Raw genomic sequence first — 24404 nt, 5'->3', positions numbered from 1 at the left:
ATGCGGTGACAAAATCTGACTCTTTTCCTTTGCCACGGATGGATGACTGTATAGATCAGGTGGGGTCTGCAAAGTATGTTAGCAAATTTTAATTTACTTAAAGGGTATTGGCAGGTCCCCTTGTCCAAGCGGACACAGGAAATAGCGGCATTTATCACACCATCTGGACTTTATTCATATAAGGTAATGCCGTTTGGGTTAAAAAATGCTCCTGCTACATTCCAACGTTTGATGAATCGTGTGGTGTCGGGTTTAGAGGGCTGTACGGTGTATCTAGGCGATTTGGTAATTTGCAGTGATACTTGGACTGCTCATGTTCAGCGCATCGAGAACGGTTGGCGGAGGCACATCTGACTATTAATTTGGCCAAATGTGCCTTTGCAAAGGCCACAGTGACATAACTTGGCCATGTGGTGGGTCAGGGTTGTATGGCTCCAGTTCTGGCCAAGGTCAGGGCAATATCTGAATACCCACAGCCCACAACCAAAAGGGAACTCCAGAGAGTTTTGGGTATGGTGGGTTACTGCAGGAGGTTCTGTGAACATTTTTCCACTACAGTATTTCCTCTGACTGAACTTCTTAGGGCTAAGGTAAAATATACTTGGTCGGTCGACTGTCAGAGAGCGTTTGACAGTGTTAAGTCTCTGTTGTGCTCCTCTCAGGCATTAGCGGCTCCATGTTTTGATCGCCCTTTTAGTCTCCAAGTAGATGCAAGCCAGGTGGGAGTCGGTGCGGTTCTGCTCCAGGTTGACAAGGGGGGGGTGGAGAGACCCGTTAGTTTCTTTTCAAAGAAATTTAACAGTTACCAAAGGAATTATTCGGTGATTGAGAAGGAAGCGTTAGCACTCATTTGGGCGTTGCAACATTTATGAGGGAGCAGGAGGACCAATTTTGGTTTACACAGATCACAATCCCCTGACCTTTTTGCATTCAATGAAGTGTCCCAACCAAAGGCTGACGAGGTGATCTTTGTTTCTTCAGGCTTACAACCTTGATGTTAGGCACATTAGGGGATGTTATTGCTGACGCGCTGTCACGTGCTCCATGGCACTAAGTAGTTGTTAGTTTGACCTTGATGTATATATATATTGGCTGTCATACTGTGATCAATCTTTCTCGCTCTGCCCATTTTTTTTAAAAGTGCTTCTCAGATACTGGTGTTGCTAAAGGTGTGGCTGGGTGCTGAAGGCGAGGATTGCTGTGTGAAGGTGGTGTATTTCATTGGGGTTCTGGGGGAGTGCCATATGTGTGGTTTTGTTTTCCATGACTTTTTGCTTTGGTTTGGGATGGGGTTGGTTTGTGGTGCCGGTGGCCCTGGGGACACCGACTTTAAGGGGGGGGGGGGGTGTGATGACCCCTGCCTCACTATCTCTGGTGGTGGGTGTGTGTGTGCCCCTTTTAATGACTCTTCCTCTGTTTGTGCTCATGGGGATTGAGGACACCTGGCGGCTGGAGCTAGCCGGATAAAGGACTGGGCCGGATCTCGCTCTCTCTCTCTCTGGCAGGAGGACGCAACGCGAAGAGCAGCCACGACCAGCTGACCTCTTGTTTCGTCATTTGTTTCGCCTGTTTGTGTCCTTCAGCAGCAGTGAATAAACTCTCTTTTTCTATTCACGCCCTCGTTTCTGTCGTGCGTTTGTTGTGGCTGAGAGCCAAGCCATGACATGACTAACAGCACAAGACTGTTATTTCCATGGGATATGACTTTTACAATCCACCTGTTGAAGCCCACTGAATCAGCTCAATGCTTAATATTATGAAACCCATTGTCACAAACCTGGGAGTACGGATTGATCGTGATTTTAAACTAGACAAACAGATTAACTCTGTGGTCAAATCCAGCTTCTTTCAGCTAAGACTTTTAGCAAAGGTCAAGCCTTTCCTTTCTTTTAATGACTTTGAGAAGATAATACATTGTTTTATATCCACTAAACTGGATTACTGCAATGCTCTTTATATTGGAGTGACCAAGGCTTCCCTGTCACGCCTACAGCTGGTCCAGAATGCTGCTGCACGCCTCCTTACAAGGACAGGCAGGCGTGAACATATTACGCCTGTACTCGCCTCTTTACACTGGCTACCAGTCCATTTTAGAATACAGTTTAAAATGTTGCTGTTCGCATACAAGGCCCTGAACGGTTTAGCCCCACCGTACCTGGCAGATCTTTTAAAACCATACACACCCACACGGTCACTGAGGTCTGCTGACAGACTCCTTCTGGTAGTCCCAAAATCGAGGCTAAAGCAGCGGGGAGACAGAGCCTTTTTCTGTTGCAGCTCCAAAGTTATGGAACAAATTACCCCTCCAGGTTAGACTTGCTCCAACTCTGCCTGTTTTTAAATCTCGCTTAAAAACCCACTTATTTTCCTTGGCTTTTACTGTACAGACCAGGTGACACTTGTGCTGTAAAATGTGGTTTTTATTTATTTATTTATTTATTTTTTACCTTACTAGTGTTTTGTATTGTTTTTACGTCATATAGGAGAGTTTTTTCAGTCGGTGGCTTCTGATCTGGTTTCATTGTGTCGTATTACATTTGTTTCATGTCCTGTCTGTTTTTATACAGTTGTTGATGTACAGCACTTTGTTCAACTCTGTTGTTTTTAAATGTGCTATATAAATAAAATGGATTGGATATTAGCTGTTATACTGCAAACATAATAAAGTTCACTAAGACAAGTTAACACTGACATTTTACACTCCATATTTTCAAAAGGCTAATCGTTTTTTGGTAATATTCTATTGGTTTTAGGAAGGACACTCAAGTTCAAAAACATTTAAGAAGAAAAACACTAGTACAAACATGGACATTCAAAATTCATAGTTAAATAAATAAATAGGCATCTGTGTGACACTCCTATGACGTGTTAATTTCTGCAATAGCTGCTGGGATAAAACTGTTTTTATACTGCTTCGTTCTACTCTTTGGGACAACTAACATCCGGCCCGAAGGAAAAAGCTTAAATTCTGAGTGCAGAGGTTGTGAGTCATCGTCTAATATGGAGCTGGATAACCGCAGTAACTGCCTGAGGTACAGGGTCTCCAGGTTTAGCTGTGGCTCACCAATCAGTCTGCTGGACCACTTTATGATCTGACTCAGAGAGATTCTGCTCTTTAAAGTGTTGTGGCAGGGTCATTCTTTGGTGGGGACTCTAGGCCCCTCTCTGCCTCCGCGCGTCCTTTTGTGAATGGGTCAGATTAACAGAGGAAGAATTCACAGCAACCATTGGTAAGGTTATAACAAATATGCTGATTTAATGGTAAAAGATACAAATACAATATCATCACGAAGTAATCCGGATTACCCCGGCCCTGTCCTCCCGCTGGGAACTCTTACTTACTCGTCTTGGCAGCTGGAGGAAAGAGAACGGACACCAGGACTCAACAGGCTTTCATGCCAGAAAACAAACAGGAGGGGTTGGGTCAGCTGGTCATCTTTTCAGGTCATCTCATTGGGAGATGCAAAAGATGCTGTGTCACAGCGAATCAGCGCGTGCCAGCAGAGAACCCGAAAACAGTCTCAGTTTGAAGCAAACACATCTGGTATTTCAGCAGGTTTCACGCACACTCATTTCTCTTCTTTTACCATGTAAGGTAACACAGACACATTGGGTGTCCTGCACGGACCCTTCATAACATATACAGAGAACGCACACTCATTTCAGAGATCTGAGCTATCTTCAAATAAGGGCATTCCCCTGCTCACCTTTTACTTTAAATAATGGTTTTACTCATATTTCAAACTCCCTATTATTATTGATACAAAGTAATTAAACACACACATATATTTTAGACATGTATGTTCTAGCTACTTGGCATTCTGTGTTTAGATAAGAATGTGTCCTCTCCCCACATCCCCAGTCTCCTGTCATGCCAACCTGCTCCTTCATTTCACACACAAGTAATTTAAACACATTTAAGCCAACTACTCACAAAGTTGTGGCAATTTAGTACTCACAACATGAAAGAATCAAACAGAAAGAAATCAATAAAAACACAAGCATCAGTATAATTGAGCAGTTATGATACAGCCAGATGGCTACTGCAACACACACACACATATCCTACTCTGCTGCCTATAGCATATGTCTATATAAGGGTATTTCCTCTCTGTCTCCTTCTCCTGACAGGGAAGTTTTCACTTCTCTCTTTCCAGCTTCTTGTCCATATAAACTGCTACTATTAAATACAAAGTAATTAAGTACACACATGAATATATAAAAACACACTTCTTATATATCAGGGGACATTAAAATGAATATATCAAAAATTACACTGTATTAAACTTCCTGCTATAATATGTTAATTTAATTATCTATTAATGAAAAAGACAGAATTTACTCGATAAAAGCACGATAAAACATGATCAGCATGGTGCATGTAAATCAGTGATCATCAACTGGCGGCCCACGGGCCACATCCGGCCCGCAAGACGGGGGTGACTGTGGCGTTAGTGCGTTCGCCCCCACTCATTTTCTTTTTTATACAATGTCTCGTGAGTAATGTGCAGTACCGGAGTCCAACAGAGAGGCAGCAGTTGCTGGACAGTAGACTGCGTACTGCGTAGCCTTTCCTGTCCCTGCCTTGAAGAAGAAGTGTTCCTTCGTTGTGAAGAGTCTGCTTTATACGCTCCGCAGCAGTAGCCCCGCTGCGACAGAGTCCAACAGAGAGGCAGCAGCGGGACAGTAGCCTCAAAGTGATCCTCCGTTAGCGTGAAGAGTCTGCTAAGCCCCCACCCCCCCCCCCCCCCCGATCAACAACTTCAATTCTGGACTATATAAAAACGCTGGCCCGCGAAAGTGGCTATTGGATAAATGTTGGCCCTTGGACAAATGTAGTTGGTGATCCCTGATGTAAGTGGTCTGCAAAGGCTAAAATCCCTGTGTCTCTCCCACACACTCCCCCCCCCCCCCCCCCCCCCCACCCCCCCCCCTGCCTGAAATGCCTCCACACTCGTCCTTCTATTTTGCGAGCGCTCTCACATATTGTATGTGATCTGCTAAGGGGTGGAACATCTCTTAGCGGGTGACCAATCACAACAGAACCGACCAGCTAACCAACCAGAGCAGACTGGGCTCTGGTTTCAGACAGAGGGTGAAAAGAGGTGCTGCATCACAGGCAGTATGAGAAAAAAAGAGCTTTTCGAACATTAAAGCATGGAGACATGTCACAAGATACTAATATGAACCTGGAAATTAGCATTACATGCTGTCTTACATTTTTGTGATATCTATGATTGGAAGGAAATCTTCACAGCGGCTACTGTGTGAATAAATACATGTCCTCTTCGAGGCAATTATATGCTGCCAGTTGATGCACTTTCCTATTAGCACAGTAGGGCACCTTTTAATATTTCCAGCATTGTATAGGCAAACTTGTGCACTTGACACTGGAACATGTTCCACATTTTAATTGACAAACTTTTGGATGCTTCCAGTTTCCTTGACCGATGATTTCTTCCATTCTTAATGAACTGTTGCTCAGATCTATGTTTGTCCCTTTATGTCCTTTACATGGTCAGTCTGCTTCAACCATTGTGGAATGTTTTGATCTTTATATAAAAAAATAACTAATAAAATACCTGACTGCGCCTAATCAAACTTTTGAGGCAGGAGATCCAATTTCTTTTTTTTAACAATAATGTTCATGGGTAGTTCATTGACCACACAGTGACTTACCTAGAATGACCAATATATACACTTTTGGCTTATAGTGCCATTGGAACAGTTGGGGGTCTTAAGTGTATTGGTAATGAGGGAGGGGTGCAAATAACAAGCAATTAAGATGCCATTATAAAAAGTCTTAACAAGGGATTACATGTCTTGTTATTTGTCGTGTTTTTTTATTTCAATTCGACCAGATGGAGTTTATGTTTGGCATACCATTGTGATGTTGCTCCTTCCCTTATCTTCTTTCTCTTTCTTTCTTTTCCCGCACTCTTTCTCCCTCTAAGCCAGATATCCGTAGAGAATGAATATGTGATTATGACTGAGGAATGAATCAGTCTAGCATTGTTATGGCCGTTACATCCTGTGCAGTGTGGGGTGTGGGGGGGGAGATGGTTGCAGGAGGAAATGTGGGGATCAGAAAGCTATCAGAGCTCTGATGAGATGAGGGACACACACACACACACACACACACACACACACACACACACACACACACACACACACACACACACACACACACACACACACACACACACTCTCTCTCCCTTATTCTCTCCATTTCCTCTCAAACATGATTTACCTTCATGATGTATTTATCTGGATTTCGATTGACCCTCATTACAGTGGTACAGAAAGGAGAGCAACTTATTTTAGTTGTTATAACATGTGTTTATTTTGCATTTAAAACACACAAAAATGAAAGTTCAAAAGAGCATTGTACGTTTTTTGGCACGCTGCTAAATCTGTGCACATATGACCCAAGGGCAGCATGTAATTTAGACTCTTGCGCTATAATCACATATTTTACAAGGTAATATGCATACATTTAGGGCAAAATCAGCTCCTTTCTATGCAAATGTACCTCATTGGAAAACAGTCCAATTTACAGAGGGAACAACACTAATAGCCACACGCACTTACAGTAACATTATTACCATTTTCAGAGGGTTGGTGGTAACTGAAGAACATTAACAAAGAGGTCTGAACAAAGGGTACATGCGTTGGGGGCGGGACCTCGTTAATTCGTATGAAAGTTGCTGTGTGGCGCATGAAGCCAAAATGGCCTACTTCTTGAGAGCTAAAGTACCTGTATCTGGGCCAATAGACTTGAGTTTTTCTTAAGACCCGCCTCAGATCTCCCAGTATTTTCTCAGTCAAATGAATAGAGAGGGAAAATAACTCTGGATTTGACTTTTACAACTTTTAGACCCTAATGATCTAAGGAAGGGGCTATAAAAGTGTTCGTGCTTTAGTTTTTTTTTTTTTAAATGATACACCGATGTATATTTCCTATTGTAAGTAATTGGAAATTAGTGTTTTTTAGCCCGCTGATGTCACGGACTGTCCCAGAAGTTTTAGTACCGCTGTTTGGTCAATTGGCTTCAGCGTCCGGTGCACTTCCTGGGGGCTTGGTACAAGTATCCAAAAGGGCACCAATAAAGCATGTGACCCCTTTAAACATTACAATATTTCTATCAGAAAGACTACATTTTTCAATTAAAGAACATTTATTGACACATACGCGATATGATAGAAATATTAATAGTCTTTGGCGATTAGATCCTAATCCTGAAATTGTATATCTTAAAGGGACCTGTCATGCAAAATGCACTTTTGTACGTCTTTTATGTAAGGGATAATGTGCAGCGACGCGGTCATTATGGGGAAAAGAACACCGACAGGCTGATCAGGAGCCCGACGCGAAGCGGAGGGATCTAGATCGCTGCACATTATCCCGCTTATTACATGGTCACATTCTCAACAAAGTAACGATATGACTCCCAATATTAATTGAAATGCTTTTATTGATTTAGAAAATGTTTTTAATGATTAAAAACATACTTGTAACTAATTTTAAAATGACATTCATCCGCTACGAAAAATAGTCCGTTGTTGATGTTTGAACCACGCTGTTGCAACGGCAGGAACTGCTTCGATAGCAACTAACTCTGTGCATGTTAGCATTTGAGCCTTAGCTGTAATTAACATTAACCTGAACGTTTCCATTAATAGTACAATGTGATATGGTGAATGGAAAATCTTTAGGGATATTCAGATCGACGTTTCTGTCCTCGATCCTCTCTCCTTGCAGGGGTTTCGCAGATGACACATCTGAAAGCACAATTCCCAACATGTAAAAAAACGGGAAACAATATTGCCACAGTTGTATCGCTACCGCTAATGTGTGTGTAAGGACAGACAATATGGAAAGGCACTGACCCGATGTGGTGCTATTTCCTGGGTTGGAGGACAGGATGTTGCTCCATTTCTCCCTTTCGGTTATTGTCGGAGCCCAGTAACTCTTCAGGCTGCTCTTTAAAATGTCGATTTCCCTCTCTGCCTCGTCTGGCAAGTTGCAGTTGGACATCCATCCACACTTTTCCGGACCAGTCCACCGGCTGTGTCCACAGACAGCGCCTAACTCACCTTGTGATAAACCTGCATGAGAAAAAGCATTTGAGCTCCATACTATTTCAGAAATAATCCTTGACGTGGTTTAAACAGGATGGCGTTTTATCACAACCGAATTTAACTTTATCTCCGCCTCCTCTTCTTTCTTTTTTTCAAGCTAAGGACCCAAGATCTGCGTTTCTCTAACAGGGCTGCAAAAGAGGGGATTGAGCAGTATGAGGCATGGCTACAATGGGTGATCTGTTTGGTATTTTGAAAAAAAACCTTTACAGACATGTTTTATATAGGTATGGCCCTACAATATATTTTTCAAATATAGCATGATAGGTCCACTTTAAGGTAGAAGCAAGGGCGCCGGAAGCGGCCCCCCCACTTTTCAGCCCTGCCCCACATTTTCACAGCGGCCGTGGAACACTGTACAAATCCCGTTTCAATAATTCCCCTCTATACTATAAAGTCGCATCTAAAACACGATCTGATCTAGCTGTGTATATTTTGTTATTTTTGATTGTTATATTCAATCTCATTAGCTACAGGCATTTTTTAAGCTTGTAAAGGGAAGACCACAGCTCGCCTCTCACTCCCCACTCTGCTGTTCCTCAGCGCCGCTCCCCCTCCCTCCCGCTGAAATTATGAATGTAAGGTGTATAGTAATCATAGACAGTGCTGGAATTGGGCCGGTACTCACCGGTACGCAGTACCGGCACTTCTGGTTCTGACCCATGGAGTACCGGCACTTCTTGCTCAGTACCGGCATGCTGGCGGTACTCCGGTACTCATGCACCGTGCCAGTACTCAACACTCTCCCGCCGTTCTTATTATACATCCATATATATATATACAGCCGCCCGGTACTCAGTAGATGCGTCATGAGGTGCCGAACGGACATTCTCATCGCTCTAACCGCTGGAGTTTCACAGCGGCTGTCAGCTGTTTACTCCTGTCATTCAAACAGAACGTGCTGGAGAGGGGGCGGGGCTTATCTTCTCCATGTAAATACTGTGTAATACGTCACAAATTAGCATTTCTAAAATGTTAGCGTGGATTAATAAAAGTGCAAAAAGACAGCGGTTGTCGCCGGAAGAAACTTCAAATACAGAGAATGCTGTGCCTGTGTTGGAAATTGTGTCTGATGGGGAGCTTTCTTTGGTTGATCCTCCTGCTCCAAGTTCTAGTGCATTAGCATTAGCACTATAGCTCCGCCGCCTCCTCCAGAGCCTCTAACGTTAGCTGCTGCTGGCTCAACTGCCACCACCAACACCGGGCAAAGCGATGCACCTGACTGCTGGACAACGGACCAGGTGCAATATTTTTGCAAGACCAATGCATGGCTCCTTCTTAAAGATAAGAAGCTAGGATGTCGGATATGCAGAGATGTCAAATCTTTGGGAATACACACTGGACAAGGACTGAAACTGTCAACTGAATGGGGTGAGTGTGCAGTGTCTCATTTCGGTGTTGACAAGGGCAAACAACAAGCTAGCCTGAGAAAAAAAATCAAAGAACATAAAGAATCACAAGCCCATGTAAAAGCTGCTGACATCCTTACATCTGCTTCACGTGAAACTATTCAACATCAAGTGCAGTCTATGCATAAATCTGAATTAGACACCACTATCAGAGTTTTTCGAACGGCATATAAAATTGGCAAACATAGCCGGCCATTCACAGACATGCCAATTGATTTGAATGTACAGAAACTGAATGGGCTGAACGTGGGCAGGGTTTTGCACTCCAATAAAACCTGTGGCGAAATCATCGACCACATAGCTCATGAGCTGAAGAAAAAAATGGCAAAAGACATTACAGAAAACCAAAGAAAACTCTGTGTTTTGGTCGATGAATCTACCACTATTAGTGGTAAAACGGTGCTTGTTGTGTGTCTACACTCAGCATTAGCTGATGCTGAGCCCGAAACGTTTTTTTGGGAGCTGATCGAGTTGGATGGAACAACGGCTGATGACATCACAAAGGCGTTAATGGAGTGTCTTGGAAGAGATTTTAACGAGGACTTTTTAGGTCAGTGTTTCGTTTCTTTTGCATGTGATGGGGCTTCAGTCATGCTAGGGAAGAGAACAGGCGTTGCTACCCAGTTGTGTAGTAAATTCCCAAGCCTGTTTGTGTGGCACTGCTCCAATCATCGTCTAGAGCTGGCAGTTGGGGATGTGGTCAAGGAGGTCTCAGGGCTCAATCATTTCCAGATCTTTTTTGACAAACTCTATTCCTTGTTCCATGCCTCCCCCAAAAATCAGAGGCAGTTAGCGCAGTGTGCGCAAGCAGTCGGACAGCGTCTCCTGGTGATAGGGCGTGTTTTGTCCATCCGCTGGGTGGCTTCAAGTGAAAGGAGCGTCAGAGCAGTCTGGGAAAACTACCGAGTGCTTCATGATCACTTCACAAATGCTGCAAACGACACGAGCAGGGATTCCAGAGACAGAGCAAAGTACAAGGGCCTGGATGATGTGCTCACATCTGCAACGTTTGTCAGCAATCTGGGACTGATGTACGATGCGCTCACAGAGCTCAGCGATCTCTCTCGGCAACTCCAAAAAAGAGAGATGACACTGCCTACAGCAGATAGGCTCTTAACTCGAGAAATACGAGTTTTTGAATCCATGGTCACCATGCCTGGCCCACACATGACTACAGTTCATACAGCTCTAGCTGAGAAGTCCTTCAAGGGTGTTGCCCTGCGTGAGAATGGCAGGCTTGTACAGATTCATGCAGGTCAGTTTTTCCGCAGTATGGTAGAGAATCTGAGACACAGAATGACTTCCACAACCTCCTCTCATGTCAGCACAAGAGAAATCCCATTACATGGCCGGGAGGCCCGGGACAATCAGCTAATCCAAGACATGAAAGTTATCCATCCTGGAAGTTGGCCTGAAGAGGAGTTAGACGTACAGTATGGGGACGTAGAGGTGCTACGTTTGTGCGAAGTGCTGAAAGTGGACAGAAGAGAGACTGTTCAGGGCTTTCGCGAATACAAGGAAACCAGGGCATCCCGTACACCTGCTGCCATGGAGCCTCTACTGAAAGCAGTCCGAACCATCGCTGTCTCCACTAGTGAGTGTGAGCGGGCATTCAGCTGCATGAACGATATCCTTACTGCAAAAAGGAATGCTCTCTCTGTCAGCCGACTGTCCAGCCTGGTTTTCATTAAATGTAATGGACCATCACTAGGACAGTTCAATCCGGAACAGTATGTGAGGTCCTGGCTGGCAAAGGGAAGGAGAAGTGCTGATGAAAGAGCCTGTCCAGCTCCAGCCCCTGATACTGATGTCCCCAAGGCCTTCTGGAGCCTTTTCTAACAATGTGAAGTATATTGCAAAGCAGCTCACCCAGTGAGAAGACTTTTGGCATAATGTGCCGATTTGTACAGATCCTGGAGATAGAAGGACTTCAGACCAACCAGGGAGTTATCTGGTCAGCTTGGTGTTCAATGTAACTCTTTACCATGGCTCAGACTTTGTTACTTGCAGTTACAGTTTCTCATTTTAGATTGTGCAAATTTTGCATTTGTTTTTACATGTTCTTTGTTCATGCTCTTTATCATTTTTCTGAGTTGGAAAGTTAGATTGCATCATAGTTTACTTTATACATATTTGTATTCTTCAGTGGTGAAGTATATTGCAAAGCAGCTCAGCCATGTGAGAAGACTTTTGGCACTTTTTCGTTTTTCGTTTTCTGAGTTGGAAAGTTAGATTGCATTCAAAATGTACAGAAATACTTAATTTTGTTAAAGCTTTTTATAAAAAATGCTTCTGACCAGAGCTTTGTTTCCTTGTCATTAATGTTGAACACCACCAGAGGGGCTCTCACCTGAAAGGTCTCTGCTTCATGTGTCTTCAGCAGAAGATCTAGACTTTGATTGCTATATTTTCAGTTAATATTGACCTTACTGAGCTTTAGCCATATCCGCTGCCTATCATAAAAAATGTTAAGTACAGTGAACCTTTCTAAAATATACAGTAGTAAAGAGACAAACCCACCAGCATTATAGTAGCCAAATTCTTGTTTGTGGGCTGTATATAAAATTGACTTGAAAAAGTTGCTGATTTTAGAGTACTGGCACCTTTTTCATTCCAATTCAAGCACTGATCATAGATAACACGGCAGGGTCCGTTACAGTTTGTTTTTATCTGATTTCAAATAAACAAAGTCTTGGCTTTCAGAATATTAAACTTGTTTTGGCAAATTCAGATGATAAATACAACTTTGAATCTTGTAACGGCATAATTACAAGCGGAGAACGGAGTAACTTTACGTCACTGCAGGCATAACAACAGCCGGTGTTTCACGTGAGTGTTTTCCCCGGGAAACAAACACAATACACACAAACGCACACGGCGCGGAACACTGTACAAATCCCGTTTCAATAATTCCCCTATACTCTAAAGTCGCATCTAAAACGCGATCTGATCGAGCTGTGTATATTTTGTTATTTTTTATTGTTATATATTGTTAGAAATTAAAATCAATGTTGATATGGCGTAATTTGAATTAAATACACTATTTAATTTAAATCAGTTTTATTCTGAAAAACCTGAAGTTCACTAACTATTAACTTAATACGTTTATTCTGAAAATTATTCACTTCCGGTTAGCATTAGCATGTGGCGAAATGCTGCATTTTCAAACCGTGAATCAAAGGTGAAATGACATGTGATGTTGTACACTGAGCACACTGGGTTTAGCACTCATTTATTGCCGCTGAATAACGTTTATTAGGGAATGTTTAAATAACCACAGACACCAGAATGATTGAATTATAACAGAAAAAGGCAGGAATTGCATTGGACCCGCCCCCGACGACGCCGGCCAATATGAGAAGACCTCAGAGGACAACAGGAAGAGCAAGCCAATAATTGATCTCTTCTACCTGCTGACCTGGACTGACCGGTCGGATGAGGAGAGCGCCTCCACTCGCACCTTTCATTTTGTACACCACCGCATCTTTTGTGTAATTAAATGCTGTTAACTTTTATAAGCTTCCCTTGACTCTTTTCAGTCTCTCCTGCCTTCAGGGTTCTAGAATACACTAACAATATTCAATCTCAGTAGCTACAGGCATTTTTTAAGCTTGTAAAGGGAAGACCACAGCTCGCCTCTCACTGGCCACTCTGCTCTTCCGCAGCGCCGCTCCCCCTCCCTCTGGCTGAAATTATGAATGTAAGGTGTATAGTAATTATAGATAACACGGCAGGGTCCGTTACAGTTTGTTTTTATCTGATTTCAAATAAACAAAGTCTTGGCTTTCAGAATATTAAACTTGTTTTGGCAAATTCAGATGATAAATACAACTTTGAATCTTGTAACGGCATAATTACAAGCGGAGAACGGAGTAACTTTACGTCACTGCAGGCATAACAACAGCCGGTGTTTCTCGTGAGTGTTTTCCCCGGGAAACAAACACAATACACACAAACGCAAAAATACACAAACACACACGGCGCGGAACACTGTACAAATCCTGTTTCAATAATTCCCCTATACTTTAAAGTCGCATCTAAAACGCGATCTGATCTAGCTGTGTATATTTTGTTATTTTGTATTGTTATATATTGTTAGAAATTAAAATCAATGTTGATATGGCGTAATTTGAATTAAATACACTATTTAATTTAAATCAGTTTTATTCTGAAAAACCTGAAGTTCACTAACTATTAACTTAATACATTTTATTCTGAAAATTATTCACTTCCGGTTAGCATTAGCATGTGGCGAAATGCTGCATTTTCAAACCGTGAATCAAAGGTGAAATGACATGTGATGTTGTACACTGAGCACACTGGGTTTAGCACTCATTTATTGCCGCTGAATAACGTTTATTAGGGAATGTTTAAATAACCACAGACACCAGAATGATTGAATTATAACAGAAAAAGGCAGGAATTGCATTGGACCCGCCCCCGACGACGCCGGCCAATAGGAGAAGACCTCAGATGACAACAGGAAGAGCAAGCCAATAATTGATCTCTTCTACCTGCTGACCTGGACTGACCGGTCGGATGAGGAGAGCGCCTCCACTCGCACCTCTCATTTTGTACACCACCACATATTTTGTGTAATTAAATGCTGTTAACTTTTATAAGCTTCCCTTGACTCTTTTCAGTCTCTCCTGCCTTCAGGATTCTAGAATACACTAACATTTGGCGTCACTGGGTGGACTCTGAAGCGGGATAGAGCTGGAAGAGAGGGGAAGGCTGCAAACTAACTAGCATCACACTAGGCTGCAGAAAATGAGTTTTTGGCTGGGCCTAAACGAAAGGTGAGACAGTTACCTGTTTAATTCCGTGGTGATTGCGAGTGGTGTGGAGATTGTATATAGTGTTTCTATTCGTCTCTGTTGTATCTTCGGCGCTGCCCGATTAATGTGAATATTACATAGTATTAAGACCTTCTGGGGAGGCACTAGATTTTATCTGGGATAGGACTGGGTCCACATTGTGTTAAATACCTCTGGGTAGGTACCAGACCTGATCTGTTTTACACTGGACTGGGTCCATTCATGTTAGTCTATATGTTTGATGTGTTAAACCTGCGTAGTCTGGTTTAATAAAGTATATTGTGAGGAGTTTTTAAGCCGGAAAGTATATTTTTGTGTGATGTTCTAAGCCGAAACGATTGTGTATGAGATCAGCTTTTAAGGTCAGCATCTATAGAATTTAGAGCTAAGATAAATGAAGATTGTGTTGTTTTGTATTGTCAAGCAGTGTGGTTATTTATCTGCAGATGTTGAGTGTTCCCATTGTTCCCCTTCCCCCAGTCACATGAGGTTAATGCTATACTGCTAAGCTAGTTAGCTAGCCAGTTGGCATTACTAGATGGTGAAATAGTTTGAGTAAAGATACAACCGGTAACTACTGATTAAATACACAGGGATGGTGTAGATCAGTGCTTCTCAAAGTGTGGTCCGTGAGCGCCCCCTAGTGGTCCGTGAGTATATTGGTAACATTTCACATTTGAAATAAATAAATACATTTAAGTTTTTCGCACTCTCGTGGGAATATCTCCGCAATGGAACGAGCTTAAGTTTCACCTTCTATTGCATGATGCCACTTGTTTGTACCATTTCCAGGCGATTTATAATCTGTTCTAGAAAAACGATGTGTTTTGGGATATTTGTGGAGTTAGGTGGTCCGCGAGTGTTTTTGTATTGGTTAAGTGGTCCTTGGTATGAAAGAGTTTGAGAAACACTGGTGTAGATCAGTGTTTTGTCAGTTTAAAAACTCTCCCATCATTGACCGGAGAAATTGGGTCGATGTTGTATTCAATCTGACCGTTAATATTCCAGTGAGACGAAGTACGTACAATGACCAGAGTGATCCCATGTTAATTTTGTCCCAAAACCGGAGCATTCCCTCACCCAAATGATGCCTGGTGTTTTGAGCGGATTTTTGCGTGACTCTTTCTGCACAATATCCCTCAGCAGTGATTTTGATGGCTTCTCAAGAGATGTGTGGATAACTCTCTGTGCTGATGTACCTGCATGGGCGCGGGAAGGGGGGTGCTAAGGGCGCTGCAGCACCCCCTAGCGGCAGGCAGGGGGTGCGGAGCTCCCCTGTCTGAATTATTATTTGACGGTTATTGCTGCTCCCGCTGTGCATAATCTGTGTAATATGTAGCCAATAAATTCCACATTGTTGGTAAAATAATATTTTGGCCTGCCCCGAATGTTTTTTCTGTAGCCCCGGACAATTCTACCTCAATAATATAATACATTAACCGTGCTTTACGTGAACCTCATCATGACACTAGAGAGGACGATAGCACTGTAATTTCCCGTGTTCAGTGAATGCAACAGAGGCAAGACACCAGACCAATCAGAGAGTTGCATGGAAATATGTGTGTGTGTGTGTGTGTGTGTGTGTGTGTGTGGTGTGTGTGTGTGTGTGTGTGTGTGTGTGTGTGTGTGTGTGTGTGTGTGTGTGTGTGTGTGTGTGTGTGTGTGTGTGTGGGGGACCGGTGCCAGCAGCACACTAAAAAAAAGGGGAAGGTGGGGTTGTTCAATTTGCAAATATGCAGTTAATATATGAGACAATGTATTCATGTTTCTCATCGAAACATCAATCATGTAGAACTCTTTTAATCTTGAGGGGTGTACGTTCTATAAGTCTCAATCATGTTAAGAAATAAGAAAAAAGTTATGTTTCTGTAACTCCGCCCACTGAGCACATACGTCAGCAGCTTGTTCTGCAGCTGATTACTCAGCTTCTAATTATTATTTACAACTATTTTATTCACAAATCAAAATGGTCGGACTCAAAACCGTACTTTAATAGTTTCGTAATTGAACCTGAACAATATGGCACTTTAAGGGACAAGATGTAAAGCAGGAAAAACATTGCAAAATGTCTTTATTTTAACAATGTGAAGCTTTTTTATTTATTTAATTTATTTTTTTAAAGGGGGGTGGGGGGAGGGGTTCTACCATCTTTTCTTAAGTAAGCTGGTTCTCTCCCGAGAAGATCTCTCCAAGGTAAAAGTTATTAAATGTCATCAATTGTTCGTCATCGTTACAGGTTATCACAAGACGCATTGTTTGCAAAAAGCAGATCGTTCACATTTGCCATTACAACGAGCAACGTAAATACAGCTGTCAATTTGTAAACATTGTCATTCACTGGTGTTAGCTAGGATAAAGCCATGAACATCATAAGGTGAGTTTATATTGATTGACAGCGTGTTTTTAGTGTGAGTATTTGTAGAGCGTAAGTCCGGCAGTTGCTTGAACCTTGTCCAAAGTTATGCACATTAAACCGAGCTCAGGCTCTGCATGTCTAGGCTACTCTTGTGCCGACTTTTAAGGGCGCTGAGGCAGGTTGTAGGCCTACCTTACGTTAAGCGACCATCTTTACCCATTTAAGGTGTTGATTGTTAAAGATATATTATAATATTGTCTGTGGGACCGCAGTGTTTTCCCAAAAAAATTGTGTATAAAATGTTTTGGTGTAAAAAAAAAATGATGTAAACCATTTTTTTTGCAAAAGGACTCTGCTTTGATCCGCTCTGTGTTTATGTAAATACCGTAAATACAGTGAATCAAAACTGAGATACAATGTTGTGTGTGTCCCGGAAAGCGACACTTGTGATTAGTTGTTCCTCGTCATGCACGAGCCGTGCGCGTTGCTGCGGTCCCACAGTTGAAGGCCGTGGCCTGAAAAAAAGACATTGGAAGCCAGTGCACGTCTCCATTGATGAAACCAATGGAAATTAGCTCGCAACGCTGATGTGTATGGCTCCGTACAAAGTTGTACTTATTTGTGTGTGAATAATGAAATAATTGCAAATATGTTTTTCTGTGATAGGTAATTAGTGTGGAGAAGATCGACCTCAGCCTTTCTTTGAACATTGTTCAAAAGGCTCTGTAGTAAATGGTGAGTATTCAAATGTTTTGTGTGATTTACTTGACTAATTGAAAACTGGTATTAGTCTGACAATTTCTGAATATTTATTCATAACATTTACATACTGCAAACATTGCAGGGATATACACATGTTCTGATTTATTTGGCAACAGTTATTCAGAAAGTGAGAGGCAAAAGCCAAACATTCTGCGATAAAGCCTCCTTCACAAAAGGGATCATGTTTTGTTTGTTGAAATGGCTATAAGGGTGTTTCTTATATGTAGTCTTACATTACAATAATACTTATTTTAAGTCGCTTTGGAAAACAACATCAACTAAATGAAATGTAATGTAGTCTAACCTGGTTGTTCTTCATGGGTGTACTTGATATAAAAAGTAATTCTCACTATATCACAACACCATTCAACAGCACCACAGATTCCATCCTCCAAAAAGAGCTTTTGTGAAAAAACCTCTCAGAGTTTTAACAAAAAGTAAGATCACCTCCATGAAGGAAGGATTTATTGCAGGACTTGTGTATTCGACTGCATTTGATTTTGCTACTGTAGATTAACCTAATAAACTGACAGATGAGTTTGCACATTTAAATATAATATATAGTAACTTGCCTTGCCTTATCTTTCTCTCTACAGTGAATGTGGAAGTGTAAGGGGTGTCCAGTTGCTGTAGCAAGTAGGTCTGCACTACTTACACATTATAAACTTGAGCATCCACATTTTGGACGCACCATTCACTATCCATGTACATATTTGAAATGCCCATGCACATTTAAGACATGGAATGCTTTAATTGTACACCAGAGTAAAGTGCATTCCACACAAGTTAGTCAGACCCAAAAAGAGTTATCTACTTTCAGTTGTCACATATGTAAGTGCAATAATGTATCTAATGAAAGGGAGTACTTTGTTCATATCAACAAACATCTGAGAAAAAGTGAAAATGTCCCTTGCATGTTTGTTGGCTGTAGTTTTCAAACTAGTATTTACGGAACATTTAAGTCCCATAAGAGTCGTCGACACACCTCACACCTTAACTGATTTTGCACCTGGTATTGTGAAAACAACTACATTAGCATCATCATCATCATCATCCTCATCATCATCATCATCATCATCATTACATGATTCTTTTGATCATTGTCAGGATGAGGAAGAGGACATTTATGTGACATCCTTAGATCATAAAAGCCAGGACAACGCACTCCCAAGAATTGTTGAGCAGCAGCTTGCAGCAGCGTTGTTGAAGTTGGAGTATTTACTGCATGTGCAAGGTACAGCAATTGATGAAATTCTGCAAGAACTCTACTACTTACTAAGCTCAGCATCAGTCCCACTTTCCAGAGGTTTAGTAAGTGAGATCCTTGAGCATCATAACGTCCAAGTGGATGACTCTGTAGTGACTGAAATCGCCACAGCAGTTTGTTCATCTAACCCAGTTCATAAAGCAATTGAAAAAGGTGGCCCACTTAGCACTTCGTATCAACGTAAACAATTTTACAAAAATAAATTCAATGTTGTGGAACCAATCACCTACATACTTGATCGTAAAAACAATCACACTTTTCAGTATGTCCCATTGTTAAAATCCTTAAATAAAATATTCAATTGCAAAGTCATTCTTGAAAAGATTATTGAAAGCCATTGTGGACAGCAGGACATAGAAATTGACCCATCGTTTGAATTCAGGTCCCCCGAAAATGGTTTGCATTTTAAAGAGAACAGCTTTTTGAATGCTGAGGAATTACGTATATCACTGCGTCTGTATGTGGATGATTTTGAAACTTGCAATCCCTTAGGCACCTCTCGAAAGAAACATAAGCTTTTTGGTGTTTACTGGGTATTAGGTAACCTTCCACCTGGCTCTCACTCATCTTTATCATCAATTTTTCTTGCATTACTTTGCAAAATTGTTGATGTAAAAACATGGTTTTCACAAAGTATTAGAACCTTTTCTGCAAGATCTTAAAACTCTGGAGGACCATGGTGTGTATGTCCCTTTGTTAGGCAAGTCTCTTAGAGGTACAGTGCAGAGTGTTATTGCAGATAACTTAGGGGCGCACAGTATTGCAGGCTTCACTGAAAGTTTTTCAGGTGACTTCTTCTGTCGGTTTTGCACTGCAAAAAGTTGTGATACTAGATCTGACTGTGTTGCATCTGGTGCTTTTAGCTTGAGAACTAAAGAGGTTTATAAAGCTCATTTAAAAACTGCTCTTGAGAATAATGCGCATTGCTTTGGAGTTAAAAGAGAGTGTGTTCTAACCAAAAATCTGTCTCATTTTCATGTTGTCACTGGTTTTCCCCCGGACATTGCTCATGATTTATTTGAGGGTATTGTCCCGGTCGAGCTGGCCTACTGCTAGTCATTGATGACATCAAATAAGTTATTTACACTAGAGGGCCTGAATAAAGCTATATTGGCTTTTCCCTATAAATGGTCAGACAAAAGAAATAAACCACATGTTGTACCACAGAGTCTTTCGGGTCGTAAAACTATTGGAGGTAATGCCCATGAAAATTGGAGTCTACTGAGGTTTCTCCCATTTTTGATTGGACACCTAGTGCCAGAAAATGAGCCAGCATGGCACATATTGATGGAATTAAAAGATATTGTTGAGCTAGTTGTTGCTCCCGTGCATACAGATGAATCAATATCGTACCTCGAAAGCAAAATAGTTGAGCATAGACAGAGGTACGAAGAGCTATTTCCCGGTGTCAGACTTCTACCCAAGCACCACTATCTCGAGCACTACCCTCAGATGATAAGGTATTTTGGCCCTCTAGTCACACTCTGGACAATGCAATTTGAAGCCAAACATAGTTTCTTCAAGACGATTGTAAAGCATACAAGTTGCTTTAAGAATATACCTCTCACTTTGGCTTCAAAACATCAATTTATGATTGCTTTCCAACTAAACTCACCATCCTATGGTCAATTTAGCCGTGATGTATCAAGTGTATACACAGTAGCAGTTGATGTACTTAAAGAGGAAGTGGTTCAAGCTGTTAGGTCAAAACACCCCAACACGTCTGAAGTGCATCTTGCCAATAATGCATCAAGTGGTGGCATAGCCTACAGCAAAGGTATGATAGTGGCACATGGATCAGTTAGTGGAATGCCAGAGTTTGCTGAAATCATTCATATGTTTGTTAGAAATTAGGAGTTGTCCCTCATTGTGAAAGTGCTGTGTGGGTGGTACAGTGCACACTACAGAGCCTTTGAACTAAGTTTGTCACCGTCAAGAGAGATCAAAGTTGTGGCACTCAGTGAACTCACTGACCCCTATCCTCTAGCTGATTATATGGTTGGATCAAGTCGCATGGTCGCAGGCATATCCTCATAAAAGGTTAGTAGATCTCGACACAGCTGAATTCCATTTTTGTTGGCCTCCGCTGCTTTCCATGCCTCTTTTCTCTTCACTCTCTGGTTGTTTTGGTTGTGCCATATTGAGTGTGGGATTTTTTTTTTAGCACATTGTCCTTAGCATAATATGTTCCACTTTACTGTACTGCATATCACACAAATGTTGGTTAAATCTTCCCTCCTAATGTTAAGACACAACCCAAGTTTGCTTGTTGAACTTAAACGTTTTAGTGGAGGAGTTAATCGGAGAATTGAATAAAGTATTCAAGTTTAAAGTAAAACCAGTATTTATTTTCATACGAAATGTCTGATCAGAAACAGGGAATCATTTAACAATTTGCAACAACCTGTTTAAAATGTCCCCTTTTGTTATCCTCTTCACAGAGAAAGAAGTGGAAGGATGAATTCCCTGGCCATTCTTAAAGTAATCCTGGGTGACAACAGCAGCCAAAGAGTGACTTTTCCAAATGGACTTCCTGGATCTGTAACTGAACTTGTTAGCGAAGTACAAAGACAATGTGGTCTCGAATCAAACTTCAAACTTCAATTTATGGATCCACTATTTGGAAATGACTTTATGAATCTAACTTCAATCGATGAAGTACAGGACAGAGGGACCATCAGAGTCCTCTTCATGGCAGAGCACTTAACTACCAAGTGTTCAAGTAGCCTTTCCACTTCAGCTACCGCTTATGATGCTGGAGAATCCTCATCCTTGACTAGTGAGTGTGTTGACACTGAAGTACTCTCCTCAACAGAATCCCCTGGATCAAGGTCAGTTTGGCCCAGCATCTTCCCTGTTCCTCATTTTTGCTATGATGCAGAATTGAAACTTGAGCGGGGTAATGCAACCTATATCGAAAATGGTACCTCACTTCTTCCAGATTTTAAACTGAGGTCGAACATTCTTCAAGGACTGGTGCAAGAAATAGTTCGGTACAAAGTTTATGTCAGTGATGGGCAGTTTAACATGGTTGGAATGGCCCTCATCTCAAAACATCCCTGCCTGACTGAGAAAGGCTCCCTTACTGGATATGCTGGTTGGAAAGCTAGCTTAAAGAATAAACTGGCCATCTACCGCGCTCAGTTGAGAAAGCTTGGGTGTCCTGAGGTGATGGTTAATTCTGTTACGCAAAGACCAGAGGGCAAATCAAGTCCTGCTTTTGGAATAAAAAAAACAAAGCGTTCAGAAGTAAACTACTGCCCCCCTTTATCCTATTGGAGAATCTGACGTGAGCCTTGAGAGTCTGAGAGTGGAGCTTCTATCAGATGTTAAGAAGAGGAACAACAGGGAGGTGGTTAAGAGGAAAATGGAAAAGACGTTTGCATACAGGAGATATGAAGTGGTACGTGACGCACCCAAGGTACAAGACTTTCATGCAAGATGGCCAGCTCTCTTTGATATAAATAAGGTATGTCAATCAATCAATCAAAGTTTATTTATAAAGCCCCCAATATCACAAGTTCAACGTATGTCTCAGGGGATTTTTAAGTTTGTACAGTATATGAATACCTAACAACCTGATACCATGATAACCTGCCAGGTGACAGACACAAACATCTCCGGGGAAGCTAGATTAGTACAGTACATATTTGGGACGCGAGTATACAGGTACAGAGAAAGAAAATAACGATATAAGGTGTCCACAGACAGTTTGAGCCTATAGCAGCAAGGCTAGGGTAGAAATGAAATGATTTTTATGACTGTGACATTTTGTTTTCTTAGATAAACACGGAGTTTAAGCGCATAACAACCCTGCCCCTCCAATCGAGATTTCTCTCTCAGCTGGATGTGTTTTCTGACAAACTTCAGAAGAGATGAGAGGAGGACCGATGGGCCAGCGTCTGAACGGTATCATTTAAACATGACTCAAATAAGAATGAATTTAATTTGAAATATTATACATCGAGTCAATAGTGTACACATTTCATTGAGCAAAACAGATTCTTTATTTTGTTATTCCCCTTCACTTAGGTTGATGATGTCGATTTAGGGCGGGAATGTCCTCTGAAGGGGCTGTGTGTGCACCTCAATGAGGACCCAGAAGATCTGCTGAGAGAGTTTGTGGTCAGTAGAAGTAATATCTGACCTTTTGATGTTTTTGTTGGGCTTTAAAAAGTATGTGAACATCCCTGTTTTTTGTTTAATAGCCAGACTACACTGAAAAGCTAGAGGGCTTTTAATTTAAAACGGATACAGGAAGTGAACATTTTTGTATCAGGTCAGACAGGAGTATATCAGATAACAAGGAGGCTTAAAAGTACTGAAATCTGACCAAATGTACTTGTTAAACACAGGGATTTAGTAATGGGTATATATATTTATTGATATGTTAGATCTCACTCTGTTCCTTTTGTGACTGTGCACTCTGCAGGCAGAAGATGAAGAAGTCCTTCTGCGGTCCATTGAGGGGATTACAGTGGGACTTCATGTTGTCAAACCCAATTCCACCATGAGAGCAGAGGATATTGGGATTGTCCTGGAAGGCCAACAGGTACTAACCGATGTGGACAACATTGCATTAGCTGCTACCATGCTGTTCGGACTCATGTATGTGATGAACCTGAACTACCCCCCTAAACTGAAGTACACGTTCGAAGTGCTCCAGAATTTTTTTATGGAGCTAGAAGGCAACATGCTCTCCAAGAAAGCCCAATCGTTAAAAAACAAACTATTTGAGTGAGCTGTTGCCATGGACCATTGCTGATTGGTCCACCTGAAGATACAGCAGTATTTCAGCTGCAGCCATGCAGTCCATCTGCCCTCTCATCGACCTCTCCTACTCCAAACTCTGTGTCTGTGGTAGAAGATCTGATCTGTTATTCTGTGTTGTACATTTGTTTTCATTATTGTAAAGCTAAGCTAATGTAACCTGTCTTGAGGACACGCTTTGTTTTGTTGGAGTGAGAAACCCTTTTTGTTTGAACCCCTTTTCCTCCTGTTTTTCTGGTAGGAGTTAGGTAAGAAGCCTGACTTTTTTTCTTTTTTTTCCCGACTGCCCCGGTGAGATGATAGTGAACTGTTCATGAACTTGTCATGAAAAGTTCATGGAATATTAGTGAACCATATTCATGAACAGCTCATAAACAGCTCATAACAAAGTTGATGAACTGTTCATGAAAGTTCCATGAACATTAAATGGCACTAGGGCAGTTCATGAACTACTCATGAAACTCCTGTTCTGGAATGGTTCATGAACAATTCATGGAATATGGTTTTAGGCAGGTTCATGAACAATTCATGAAATGGAGTTTTCAGTGAGTGTAGGGATATTCAGTATTCAACCAAGAACATTTCAAGAATTGTTCATGAATTAACCATGGTTCATGAACTGTTCATAACAACTTCATGAACAGTTCATACCCAGTCACTGAATATAATTCAATGGCTGGCTATGAACTGTTCATGAACTGTTCATGTACATGAACCATTGACTGTGGGTCAATTGGCAACCATAGAAAACAACAATTATGTCAATCACAATGGAACTTTATTCAAATTAACAAACATACATGTATACAGGTGGAGCACTACAATTAATCCTATCACTATTTGAAGCACAGTTCTTGACACTCAGCTGCACACATTTTTTT

At 41.6% G+C, this 24404-nt stretch overlaps 1 protein-coding gene across 9 annotated transcripts in view; it reads left to right on the top strand.

Annotated features, from left to right (window-relative positions):
• The window catches only part of LOC117558758, a 38346-nt gene extending 14318 nt beyond the window's left edge, over positions 1-24028 (top strand). The window contains exons 1-8 of one of the 9 annotated variants that reach the window (XR_004570865.1): positions 14085-14350; positions 17391-17459; positions 18083-18122; positions 21195-21306; positions 21413-22222; positions 22537-22662; positions 22786-22878; positions 23186-24028. Coding sequence is in view for 5 of the 9 variants with exons in the window: in XM_034235142.1 (XP_034091033.1) it covers positions 18390-19415 (1026 nt within the window). In the remaining 4 variants the exon portion in view is untranslated. Of the gene's footprint in view, positions 1-14084; positions 14351-17390; positions 17460-18082; positions 20794-21194; positions 22223-22536; positions 22663-22785; positions 22879-23185 lie in introns of those variants that run through there. The other 8 variants (XM_034235143.1, XR_004570864.1, XR_004570863.1 and 5 more) reach the window with 8 other exon arrangements.
• Positions 24029-24404: the final 376 nt, after the last annotated feature.

This window comes from Gymnodraco acuticeps, unplaced genomic scaffold (genome assembly GCF_902827175.1).
Source record: "Gymnodraco acuticeps unplaced genomic scaffold, fGymAcu1.1, whole genome shotgun sequence".
Classification (NCBI taxonomy): Eukaryota; Metazoa; Chordata; class Actinopteri; order Perciformes; family Bathydraconidae; genus Gymnodraco; species Gymnodraco acuticeps.
This window is presented reverse-complemented; position numbering and strand designations above follow the sequence as displayed.